At 37.5% G+C, this 14202-nt stretch overlaps 1 protein-coding gene across 3 annotated transcripts in view; it reads right to left on the bottom strand.

Annotated features, from left to right (window-relative positions):
• Positions 1 to 449: 449 nt before the first annotated feature.
• The window catches only part of LOC124805351 (E3 ubiquitin-protein ligase UBR2), a 31987-nt gene continuing 18234 nt past the window's right edge, over positions 450 to 14202 (bottom strand). For all 3 annotated transcript variants that reach the window (XM_047265885.1, XM_047265886.1, XM_047265887.1), the window contains one exon: positions 450 to 10684. In XM_047265885.1, coding sequence (XP_047121841.1) covers positions 5316 to 10682 — 5367 coding nt within the window. In that variant the 5' untranslated portion in view covers positions 10683 to 10684 and the 3' untranslated portion in view covers positions 450 to 5315. The remainder of the gene's footprint in view (positions 10685 to 14202) is intronic.

The following is a 14202-nucleotide window of genomic DNA, read 5'->3' as shown; positions in this document are numbered from 1 at the left end:
AAGTTTCCAGATCCCTACAAACATTCACAAAGGTATTACGGAATATAATGATGGGCTACAATTCAGTTGTCCTCAATGAAAAAAAATATTGCAATAAAATTGCTGACATTTTCCCTTGTAAAAAGGACACCCATTATATTTAGCTGCTTCCTCATTGCAACATAACAGTTTCATTGACTATAACAGTGTGTCCTTGAATTGTCTTATTATTTAATATTAAAAAAGATCCAGATTATTTACATGACAATTGAGAAATATAAGTGTATGTTCAAGAGGCTGTGAAAGAAGCTTCTGGTACTAGGTATATAAAAAGAATGAGACATTATTAAATGGTTAATAAGTAGAAAGCACTGGCTATGAGCAATAACCATAGTTAATTAAAGTACAGCAATTTTTAACAAAATCAAATATTTTTGCAGGTCAAGTTGCACAGAAATAATAGCTCAGAATAATTACAACAGTTTTTATTTATCACGCAGTAAATAAAATTTCAACAATGAAGAATACAAATATTTTATATTAACAAATAACAGGCAACTATATACAGGCAACTAAATAAATTACAGAAAAGTTAAATTAATGGAACACAAAGAGAACACAAGTAACTAGAGTGGAACCAGACACAGCTGGAATGAGAAAAAAAGAGATGAAAATTCGGATGGCAAGTCTCCTAGGGATAGCTTCTTTCTTTTTAAACATAATGAATTGCAAATAATACCAGTACTGACACAGTTAACTATTTTTATACACAAACTACTGTTGAATGGCATAAATCAGGAACAAAATTTTCTTTAACTTAAAACCCATAAACATTTTACTGATAAGATCACATTGATTTCATACTTAATCAGTTTAAAACTACTTGACAGTCACGAGGGCATTGGGCAAAAAAGGACAGTTATAGGGGCTGTTAGAAGGCAGAATGGTAGGGAAAAATGACAGACTGAAAAATAGATTGCTCAAAACTCAAATGTCATGAACACAAAATGTAAAGGAAAAGAATCCCTCAAGTTAAATTACATCAAAAACAAGATACAAATAGCATTTGCTTATTAGGCAGCAGCAGACAGTTTCTGTCATCAAGCAAAAGATAGGTAAGATTGCAGAACATCAAATTATTCAATGATAAGTAGTATTGTCATCAAATACTACAAAGGGAGAGAGAAGAGGGATATGGAGTTTCCTCTCACCTTGTCTTCGTCTGTCTCTTGATTTGGAGTTGTGGACAACTTTTATTCTTAAGTACTCCCACTATACCAAACTTTTCTAGTGGATGGTTCTGGAAGCTAGTATTTTGCATCATATTATATTTGTATCCATCAACTGACCTTTTAAACAGATTGTTTAGTATTGTCATCAAATACTACAAAGGGAGAGAGAAGAGGGATATGGAGTTTCCTCTCACCTTGTCTTCGTCTGTCTCTTGATTTGGAGTTGTGGACAACTTTTATTCTTAAGTACTCCCACTGTACCAAACTTTTCTAGTGGATGGTTCTGGAAGCTAGTATTTTGCATCATATTATATTTGTATCCATCAACTGACCTTTTAAACAGATTGTTTTATATTTTTAATGTGCTTGAGTATCAAGATGAACAGTAGTATTATCGATTAAGTGTGATACATTTCATGTCAGAGGAGATAATGATTCAATGCAGAAGATCAGTAATCGTGAGTAATGCACACTATAGCATTACATGTATTGAAAAGGAAGAGAGAAGAGGAAAGGATAAAGAACAAATGCCAATATATAGAGAATTCTAAGAATACAAAAGTTGATAAATGAAATCGTAAAAAAAGAGAGAGAGAGATATGAGCACTACCTAAGCACCAGGTATTTAAATAAATGTGAGCTTCCTAGCATTTAGCAAATACTTAGAAAGCAATGTGAAAATGAAAACTATGCTTATAAAAATGCATTACAATTTCTACTGTTCTACAAAAAAAACTGCATTCATTAACAAAGTAGTTTGTGTTGGAAGTATACACTACCACACTCATTCTTACAGAGTCTTTTGGTGGTCACACAACAGTAGCGTGTTCCTTATAACTTTGCTCAAACAATGTTGCACAATATACACAGCTTTATGAATATTTTTTCTCTTGAAACATTGCTTATTCTGAGTGGCAACTGCTTGAGACAACTAATTGCATTATGTAAAGGGCACTGCCACAGAAGTATGAAGGATGTGTTAGGCAAACTTCATGGATATCATGGAACAACAAAAACAGACTGAATGGATAATAGAGTGTCTACACAAAATTTTTATTTTGGCTAGGATGTATGATGATGATCATAACTAATTTCAGCCATTACAGGCCATCTTCAAATCTGTTTCAGCCAGCAAAGTCTTTTTGATGTGCCTTTCGGTGACTTCGTACCTCTACTATCTGTCGAGTTGTTAGGTTTCCTTAGAAATTCCACCAGGGCTTCCCATATCCATGTAAAGGGAGAAATATACAAAATGAGCTAATACGTCTTCCACTCTTATGATTTATAAATCTGAAGATGGCTTCCGATGGTTGAAATCACTAGTAATCATTTATACCTTCTCAGAGCTGTAACTGATATAAATAACTGCTTATCATAATCTTGGGCAGTCACAACATGGGTTTTATTGAACTGTTGTTTTACACGAGTTTTAAGTCAGAATGAGTCATATTTTGATTATGTGAATATTGTGATTGCATAGCTGTGGTGCAGTTGTCTGATGTTTGTGATTTCTACATGCTTTTACACAGAACTGAAGATTTTCACCGCTGAACGAAATTTACTTATCTGGACCTTTATCGACTAATTCAAGACTGAAAAATAGTTTGGAATAATTACTAATAACTCATTAACAGTATATGTATCTGTAAAATAAAATACATATGCCCTCTGTCAGAGAAAGCTGTAAACTAATTCTGAGTCAGTGATTAAAAAAAAGCATTAATCTGTAATGTCAGACACGATGCAGCAGTCAAAACAAATTCAAAGATAATCAAAAAATAGCCAGTGGCAATGCAGCAGAAATATTTCTGCTGGGAGAATGAAACTGAAAATAATAATCTATGTGGGTGTAAGCAGCTCTTGTTGCACACCCTTCTTCGTATACACTCCCAACCCCTTCCAAACTGAAAAGTCAGTGGCAGATCCTAATCTAAAACTATTTTGGGAATAAACACCAATAGAATGCAAATAGCCCCCTGAAATTGGATGTTTTATCTCAGCAGCCTTTCAAAATGTCAGGGCATTATTTTTCACAACTTTTGGATGGAATAAGCAAGCCAGTCTCTTCAATATGACAGACTCCCTCATAAAGTTCTTCAAAATGGAAGTTTAATGTCACTAAGATTCTCTCAATAGTTTCTAGGGCATGTCACAACCTAACAACCCTTCTTTGCAATTATTGTACCTCCAGAACCATTTACTTCACATACATATGCAAATTCATTATGCAAAAAATGCCTCATGTCTTCTGCTTTCAGTCATGCAGCCACATCCACTGTAATGCTGCGTGTTAGTTAAGAAACAACATGCACTGTGCAGCAGTTCCTTTGGAAGTTCTCATAGGCATTTTACAATGGTGTCAACACAATGGAACTCACTGCACACTCAACAAAACATTACTTCCATGACCAATTCTGTTGTTCCCACCCCTTTCTGCCTTTTTCTTTTGCTGTCATACTTTCAAACTCATTTTTGATTTATCTACTTCCTTTCCACACCCACACAAAATCCCTATATATTTTTATTTGCTGTAGCTATTCAATCAAATACAGTAGCTGCCATCTCTCTAGCAATATTTTATTCATTTCTTCAGTTGATTGTGTCCACTGACCCTGTGTTCTGCATTGTATTCTATCTTTGTAACTTCTGAAGTTCTTAAAACATAGAATAAAATATTTGCTTTCAGAAACTTCTGCCATATCTCTGTGAACTATGTCCAAGAAATGTTTGTTTTTACAAGAATTCATTAACTAGGCAAAAATCTCATTGTAAGCTCCATAACAAAAAAGAATACATGTTTATATTACAATCTGTCAACAAATAACATAATTTCGACGAACACACAGCAAAGTTAAATATTATGCAATTATTCAGTACAATTCCAAAATAACAAATCCTGAGTTTCAGCCCTCTATGAATGGTTGTAACCGCAGTTTGAGATCTGTTTTAGTTCAACACTTCCAGCGAAATATACCGAGTCGTACTCGCACAATAAGTACAACCAAAAACCTATGTTTGACTTACTATTAGTTTCAATGCAGCCATCAGATCAATAATCACTGTACATGTTTATAACAAGCAAACAGGGTATTGCACTGGCAAATGCTGACCATGAAATTGGGTTTCAAACTAAACATTCCACAAATGAGCAATATAATCTAGACAGTTGAAACCACCTGTACGCTATGTAACCAATCTTCCAATGCTCATTACATTAACTCCACTAAAAAATAATGTGAAAGACTTTTCAGGTTACACTAATCCACACCATGTGCTGGGGACGATACAACTGAAATTTCAGTTTACCATCACCACCAAACAAAATAGTTTTCTCAATAATATTTGATCATGTTTCATATTTATTTACATTTTGTCAATTATTGTACTGTACACGTTATCAATATGTACATGTAACTAGAAAATACTATAGAGGTACTTGGTATATCTTCAAAAGATATGCTGAGCATCTGGTGAATGATATTTCAGAATTATTTGCAGCTGCTCACATCTCTGCAATAAATAGAATATGTAAAAAAGGGTTTAAAATCTCCTAGAAAACTATACCATTTAACACTGCCATGACAAGTCTCTCATTATTCACACATCTTCATGTGGCAGCGTTCGTTGTTAAGAGGTGCATTAATAAATACTGTAAAACAGTTATAACCCATTTCTAATGACGGAGAGAGTATCACAGCAGACACTACAAACAATTTTAAGACAAGAAACAATCCAGAAAAACAAACAAAAAAATGAACTCAACTCATTAACTAGACACTTCTAAGTAAAAAATTAATTACTATTTACTATTCTGTACAATTCCTTCTTACAGCCTCCAAAGATTTTTTTTGTTCTTTAAGAACAAAATTATATACACCTGGAAATCAAATTAGAAATACATTACAGTTCTAAACAGTCATATAATGAATAACATCAAAAGAACTTCATGAAACAGAAGAACAGTATTTTTTAAAATGACATTCTGCTAATTTTGGTTGCATGGCAATATAGTTTATGAAGTGTGGAAAAATTCATAGTGAATGAGATATTAATACTTGACAGAAGTTTAACAATGACCTCCATAAACAATAATAATCTAAGTGACTAAAGATGTTGCCACTGTGTTGTAACAATATTAGTTGTAGACTCCAAGTGTCGAGTAATTTCTTCGTAGATACCATGACTCAACCACAACAATTGTAATTTTTTGTACCTCTCAGGGCACAATGTCAATGGGTTACCTCTTCGCAATCCCTGATCTGTCTCACCATACTGGTCTAAATAGGGTGGGGACATGAAACATCCTCGATTGGGACTGGCCAGTAACAAAATTTCACATTCACGTACACGAAGAAAAATACCGACTCCTGCACCACATTCGTGTGCATGGTAAGTGCATGCACCAACTAATGTCTTATTCAGTTCAGTTTGACAGCAATAACTCTGTGAGCACAACATGTCACCACACACTAGACACATAGTTGGATTACGAGAATCTTCACGGTCACTGTTCGGGCAAATGAAGAGTGAAACAGTGTTGATTAATTCACTGTAATCAACAGGCAAAGAAATGAGTTGGTTTACCGGCTGAGGAACTTTAACAAATGGATACTTTGATGCTCCAGACAGGTACTGCTGCACCTTCGGATGTTGACACCATCGCACAACCAAGTCTCTGTTCACATCTCCACATACCAGTTCTGAAAGTGTAATGTTCAATCCAAGATAAGTGCACATATTATCAAAAGTGTCTCCACCAACCTCCAGCAACACCTGTGGAGCTGGAACGCCTGTCAAGAAGTGGTAAAACAGGACACAACAACGCAAAAATGGTATACATGCTTCCTGCACAAGTCTGCATACTGCCTTTACTTGAATATTAGTTTCTGGTGCAATTCCAGCAGCTCTTCTGACATCCGTAATAAAACCAATGAGCTTTTCAGTTTCGTCTGGTTCACCCTCTACTTCCATACTCATTTCAGTGCTTTCAAAATCATTGGTTAACAGTACTTTTACAATGTTACACAACAACATAAGTCGAAAAATATATAGCTCCTGCAAACCCCCAGTAGGAATAGGAACAGCACCATCAGTTAAAAACAAACTGGATAGTGACAACGTCAAAGGTAAAAGCACACCAAATGTATCCCAGTCAAGGATACAAGGTTCATCATGTGGGCTTTCTAAAATTATTGTAAGTAATCTCAAAGCATGGCTGCTTATCATATCTGGAAACTTCCACGTCGTTCCAAGCACTGCTACAAGACGAATCAGACCTTCCAGACAGTCTTGCTGTCTTGATGATAGATCACCAAGCAATGGCTTGCCAGTATCTCTGAGAAGACATTCCATAGCATGAACTGTGTATGCACAAGATTTCCATGCCATCAGAACAATCCTTGAATCACCATACTTAGGGTGTGAACCCAGACTTTTAGTGAAAGTGGCTTGTGCAAACAGTAATATGAATGTAGACAGATTTTCCGAAAACTCGGTCCTCAGGTTATTACGTGAAAACAGTGACGCAAATGCTTCTCCATCTTCCCCAAGTTCAACAACAACCTGGTGGATTGGGCACGTGTAGTAAAGTGATTCCATGACTTGTACATCCTCCTCTTCTTCCTCTCCACCTTCACCAGTTCCACCTCCACTGTCACTTGCTGAATCAGTTTGTTTTTTCTCCATACTTCTTAATGTCTTGCTAATCTTTTTCTTGTATTTTAAAGCAAGGTGCAAACCTGAGATCCATTTTTCAAATGATAAATTTGTCAAAGCAGTTTGTGAATTTGATATTAGAGATCCAACAGGAGGAACAAGTGGGCACGGTGTATTACTGAGACACTCACAAAGCGGGCACAGAAATTCCTGTTTCTCAATGTCAAAGCTTGCCGGCTGCCGGAGCCGATACGGTCGTCGCGACTCTTTGGCCAGGACATTCTCAAAGTATTTTTCCCAGCAATTACTGTGCATTACGTGACCACAAGTGCCAGTAAATGGAGCTGGCCCAATAGAAGCTGAGAGAAATAAAGGCTCAGACATTTTTTCCAGATATTCTTCAGACAGTCCCCTGTGAGTACAGAGTACTGTTGATTTTTGAACAAAAGCAGAAACAACAAGTGCTTGTCCACCAGCAGAAACTGTCTGATCTTCCTGACATAAAATGCAAGTATGTGTGCGGTCCGTTGTTGCCCGTGTTGTCTGTTTTGGTCCTAGGGCAATGGGCTGACATTCTGACTGTTCTGAAACATCCATGAACATTTCCACATTTTCTTTTTGTGAAGAGCTCTCTGCAAGAGCTGATTCAAATAACTTGGCATTTTCCTTCATAAAGTTCTTTTGCATTGCTGTCATCTGGGCCATTATTTTTGCCCTCTTCTGAGCTGCCATTTTTGCTCTCCATTCCTTTTCCTCATTTGCAGAATCTTCTGCCTGACCTACCCCCTCTTGATGCTGAGGTTGAGGTGCAGGTTGTACGTGACCAAGTTTGCGAGCTGCAGCAACTTGCCTATACTTTCCTAGTGTCCACTGCAGCAAATCTTTGTGCGCCTCAACTCTTGCACTACCACACAACTCTTCAATTAGGTTTTCAAGTCCCCACTTCTCTGCACGTTCAACAAATACCATATATTGGTAATGCTTCTGTTCTTCTTCGTGCAAAGCGTAACCTATGAGGTGAAGCACCTTGTGGAGCTGAGCTTCTGAAAAACTTCTTGCTCTAAGATTAATGCTACGTTCCAACACAGTTTTCATAATGTGCAGCATTACATCACATTGCAACAGATTTGCCATCATCATAAAAGCTTCACTGAGTGGTGGAAGAACAGGAGGAGGACAGCATTCCAACTCCCCAAGAGCTTTCCTCCTCTTCCTCTGGGCTTCTTCTGACTTTGACAATTCTTCTCTTGTATAGTGGTAAAAGAAAACATCATATTGATCATAATATTCAGGTTTCAGTTCATACACGCCTTTCCCTGTTCCCTGTGCAGGCTTTTTAAACACTGCAACTTGATCAATTACCCGTTCCATCCCAGTTTCATGGTTGACATCCTCAGGGAGAGTTTTGTTTAGCTCAGAATGTGGCAGTGGTTTTATACACAGCTGTTGGATTATTTCTTTTTTTATTTTGTCATCTTCTGTAACTTTACCAACACCAGGTGTGTACCTTTCACTAACAATTGTTATAAGAAGACCAAGGAACTCTTCAACTAAATTTATTGTCTGCCTCATACTATCCTCCTCTGGGTTTCTGAGGATATTTGTTTCAAACTGAGGATTTGCCCAGTTTAAGAGATTGAATTTATTGAGCAAATGTATGAGGAATTCATTGCTTTCAATCAATGATGCTCCCACCTGTAACAATATGATATCCCTGTCTAACATCTCCGATCGGCACTTGACATTGTGGTAAAAATAAAGCTGATTCAAAAGAGAGTAACCATTGCGACGCCACATTCCAGCATGCACTTGAGAAATCATTACCTGTGTTCTTAGTACTGGTTCAATAATTAGTTCTGGAGTTGGTTTAGGTATATTCTTGAACTCATTACTTCTAAATTCTAAACCAAATTTCTCCAAATGAAGATGTAAGCCAGCTAAAAAACGAGATAATGGTAGATGTATAGAGACTGGCTGCTGAGATACATCGTAAATTAAACACGGTGCACTGTGATCGGCCAACTCCCGCACCTCTCCAACTTGAGAGGGATCGTGCAATTTTTTTAGAGTAGCTCTGTATGCTTTTATCAGAACTGTTCTGTCTGTACCACACCATTCCAGAGCCAATGTTATTACATGTGCAAGTTTAATGTGGAGATTGAAAGCTGATTCCCATTCAGGTTCATACTCCATATGCTGTCCAACTTGCCTGGTTATCTGGTCCATTCCTTGCATCATTGATAACAGATTAAGCAAGTACGTAACACCGTGAAGGAATCCCTTACGTAGCTCATCTGTCCATACAGTCGGCTTTGCACTCAGGAGATAACGCAAGTCATAAAGTATGAACTGGGCACGTTTGAAAGTACCATTTGATGAATTTCTTTCAAATTCTAGTTTCCCTGCTTTATTGCATTTACGGTTGCATTCTGATATAAAAGCATTCAACAGGATATACAGAACATCTTCCTCTGCTATGAGATAATGAGCCAATGTAGGGACTGTAAAGACCTGCACTGACATAGAGGCAATAGAAAATGCGTGATCGTGATCATCTCGCATGAAGTCTTTGAGGACAACGTTGTATGTCTTTGTGAAGAGTTTAGCAAATGCCTTTTTGCTCTCATACTCCATCAGGAGTCCAGAAATAATAAGACGGTGCCAGTGGGTGCGTGCAGATTTCCACAAATGGGAATCTCTGACCAAAATGCCCTCTATTATTGAAGATTCCTGATGGTCAAGCTCTAGTGCTACCTCACTGAAAACCACACGGAAGCCTTCCCCGTAGCCAAGAATTTTTTGTAACCACTCTAAAAGCTCCATTGCAAATACCTGATGAGCAATTACATGAGCATGCACAACAAGTACTTTCAAAGGTCTGTTTCCATGGCGTGCAGTAAAACGCTCAATTTCTGCTTTCAGTTCTTTGCAATGTGGAAAAGTGGAACACTTCACAACAGCACGACCTTCTCTGTCTATATTTGTCACATAATCTATAGCATCTTTCTGTGAACATTTGATAACTCTCGACAAAGTAGTAATCACTTGTTCGAAGGTGTGAGTCTCATCATTATAGAGAACAGTGCAGTGAGTGTCAGTATCAAAGAGACCTAATGTTCCTTCTTCTGATTCCTTAATGCTCAGATCTGAAGGCACTCTCAGATGTTCCACAGTCAACATCTGATATGCATATTTGAGAACAGCACTGAAAGTTGCACGTACTCTTTCTGCCATATCCTCTTGTAAGCACTTGACAGGTTCTTGCCCTGCTTGAGAACCGGCAGCATGTATATCACAGAAAGGTTCACTTTTCCAGGCTTCCGTATCTCCACAGTCACAGCATCCACCACCACCAGAGGTTCCCATCTTATATTTGTGGTTACGATGAGCTGACTGTTTAAAGCAGTCAACACAGAGAACACATGTTGAGTCCATACCACACTCTCTGCAGCTGTATGTCGGCTCACCTATTTTGAAGACTCTACCACATACAGTTGATCGATTTGCTGTCTGTGTTAGAGCACTAAAAACTTCTTGAGGGTCCCCATTGCAGATGAATCTTTCTAGAGGCTGAAATAAAATTTCTTGGGCCTTTGCTTCATCGTAGTTGAAGTCCAAACAATTTCCCTTAGGATCTGGACTATATATCCTCGGCACGTATATACGCCAGTGTTCTTTAAAGTGAGCACAGGACAATATGCCCTTTTCAAGCTTTTCTGTCCATACTTCTACACATTTACTGGCAGAATCAGGAAACTCATCTAGTACTGGTTGCTCCATGTCAATATCTGGGAGAGAGAATTCCTCACAGTCCATTTCTGTAAAATGAAAATAAAACAACTCTTTAACTTACCATTTTAACACTAACAACTATTACATAGCCAACAACAAAAATATTAATAAAGCTCATTGTCAACAAATGATGACAGCTATTTTAAGTCGAATGAATACAAGAGAAAATCTTGAGATAAAAATAAAAACAATGTATCACAAAAACTAACATTCCTACACAGTACAGATTTGTGTTGTGACTGAAATGACACCCATAAAAAAAAGGTTCTAAATACCATGTTATCTAACCTTAACTTCCTTCTCAAAGAGCCAAAAAGAACAAGTATTTTCCTCCACATTGCATATGCAAATGTCCGATCTCTGGCTGCTCATCATAATGAGTTCCATTGTATATTTCAAGACATAGACATCCATGTAGTACTTCTGTTGAGACCTGGCTCAAACCAAGTATTATTCCAAGTACAGTAAATATACACAGCTACCTCTTTCTGAGACATGGCAGATGTAACAGATGAGAAAGCGGAGCAGGTGCATATGTACACTCTGATTTATCACCCACTGTGCTACACACATCCAACAATAATGAAGGTAAACAAGTGGAACACATGTTCATAAAGGTCAATTCCTTTAACAGAAAGTGCCTGATGTGTGTCCTCTACAAACCTTCTAAAGTAGATGGGTTTGCTTTCTATGAAACTGCTCTTTCAAGTCTTGACATATGAGCATATAATTAATTATAGCTGATGACACTAACATAAATTTTCTATAAAAAGTCCTTCCACTGCAAAATTTATGCAAGTGCTTCTTTCCAATGTGTCATTACTTCATCTTGCTCCTACCCATCATACGATCAGTAGTCACAGACTCATAAATATATTAGCAACAAAACCTACAGATTAATTTGTACCTCTCAAATATCTGCACGTGACATAATTTTCATGACATACTCTCTTGAATGTCCCAGAAAGAAATCACAACTGACTACATACTGAGACTTCAAATGCATTAATTTATCTGAACTTAAAACAGAGGAGCAAGAAATAGTTTGGGAGTTGTCTTGTATTCACTTTCTGACATAAATCCTAAACTTCATGGATTTACTAACAAACTTACTCAACTATGACAAATATGTTCCCTTAATGACTGGAAAAGTAAGAAGGAAACACCCTGGCTAACTGAAGAGCTGAAACAACTCGTGAATCTCAGATGCTGCATAACAAACAGTGCCCCATGCCTGAAAATCATACTGCTTAAAACAGAAGTGGGGTAGAGTCAGTCAAGCTGTGAGAAATGCAAAACTCAAGAATGCCCATTATTAACTGTCAACAGAAAAAACTAGCTGCCCTACAGAAAAATCTGTATGGTCTTGGTATAGGCAAAGTAAACGCTGCAGCTGACTTAATTGTCCCAGATGGAGAACTGAACCAGTATTTCTCATTATCTATAACCACAAACAAAACAGAGACTCATGGATTATGTCTAAATGACAAATCTTATTACTGACCCACTATAATGAATATCTTAACCACAAGTGTATCTCCCGAGTCCTGGAAACTGGGACTAGTTAAGCCACTACCTAAAAAGAACGTTACCACAGCACCCTCTAATTACTGACCTATTTGCATTCTTCCTGCATTGTACACAGCCTTAGAATATAAAATCCACAACCAGCTGACAAACCAACTAACCACAAACAACCTACTAGACAAATACCAATCAGGTTTCTGTACACATCACAGCACATCTTCTGCCTTAATAAATGTAATACATGACCTAAAGCTTCCATGGATGCAGAAGAGGCAACTATCATGTGCTTCTTAGACTTCAGGCAAGCCTTTGGCATTATTGACGACTTCAACAGTTCACTTGCCAAACTTAGCAGCCTCCATTTCTTGCCAAATGTAGTGCAATGATTTCACTCATACCCAATGTCTCGCCAGCAAAACGTCATGTCAGGCACCACAAAGTCACAATTGAGAAAGGTAGTATCACACATCCCAAGGGTTTGTTATTATGTCCTTCATGAGACCAGTGAAGGATAGGTTATAATCAGATCAGGTTAAATACACACACTTTTAGCAGTATGCATGCACCTGATTTTCATTAACATGTAACTTAAGCCACTTCCTTTGTTTCACACTTTAATGCATAATGATACAGTTAGTTTTTAGAATTAGAAGGATACAATTAGATATAAAACTAAAAGGAAGAAAGAAAATATGCTATAGAGTCAAAATGCAGACCACAGCAATTCTAAAAATAAACAGCCATAGTGACAGTTGAAAGAAAATCTTTAAAACCAGGAAGATCATATTGATTCAACAGCAGAAGCACCTGGTGCAACATTAAATATATATATCTGAACCTTCACCCTTTTATATAGTAACACAGAAGAACGTGAAACATATTAAAGACTGAAAACTCAACAACCAGTAATTCCAAATGATAAAAGGAGGAATAGTAGAAAGAACACCAACAAGGGCTTCATTATGTGTACAACTCATTCTCCACTATTTAGAACAATATTTCTTTGAGACGCAGCCCACCAAAGAGTACAGGGTGTCATTTTTTGCCAACTAGGACACAAAAAATTGAAATTGCTTTTTTTTAAAAAAAGAGAGTGACTCGTTCTCTCTGGCTGTGACACACTTTACCATTGCAAAGTCATTTGTTCCTAGGTGCTGGGCCAAAACAATTTGCCATTTGTCATGTTAGTGGCTTTCCTCATTCATGGCTCTTATCATCACTACAATGTTTCCCTATTTGCTCTGCTTATACATTTGCCAAACTGCTTTACAAGCCCAAAAAGCCACTACGCAGCATTCAATCTCACAATGAGCAGTGGTCATAACATTTTGGCTCACCAGCGTATGTACTTAGTAGAACAGATAATGGTGGGAGTGACTTTCCATGCTATACAGTCTCTGTAAAGAAACCTCAAATTAAGTAGAGACTACAGTACAACAGGTCTAAAACACAGCACATGGCTATAGACAGATAAATGCTAAAAGAAACACGTTCGATTGACAAAAGTTTTGTGCACAAAGCCTTCAATTACAACTGTAACAGGACCTTATCAAAAAATTTCTCAAAAAACCCAAACAAATATTAATCATATGTAAAGACAGTCTGTGGCACCAAAGTTCATGTCCAGAGACTCATAGATGACAGGAACAGAAATTGAGGGTAGCAAAGCAAAAGCAGAGGTATTCAACTCTGTTTTCAAATGCTCTGCAGTTGGATGGTCAAGACTGCAGTTTTTCAAGTTTTGTGGGGGCCATTCTGTGAGTACACAGTTGGTCACTTGTCACACCCACATAGAATGCTGCACAGAAATTGAAGCAGAGCTGATACAAAACACAGGTGCTTTAACATTTGGCTCTGCTTCTTACAGTGCAGGGCTGTGAGTGGACTGCAGTAGGGGGTAGTGGGTGCGCGTATGGGACAGGTCTTGCAATTGGGTCGACCATAAGGGAGTGATCCACAAACTGCAGGGTTGGGATAGGGATGGAAAAGGATATTCTTTAGGTTGGGTGGGCAAGGG

The sequence above is a fragment of the Schistocerca piceifrons genome, chromosome 7 (assembly GCF_021461385.2).
Source record: "Schistocerca piceifrons isolate TAMUIC-IGC-003096 chromosome 7, iqSchPice1.1, whole genome shotgun sequence".
Taxonomy (NCBI): domain Eukaryota; kingdom Metazoa; phylum Arthropoda; class Insecta; order Orthoptera; family Acrididae; genus Schistocerca; species Schistocerca piceifrons.
The sequence above is the reverse complement of the archived record's forward strand: the minus strand, read 5'-3'. Positions and strand labels throughout refer to the sequence as shown.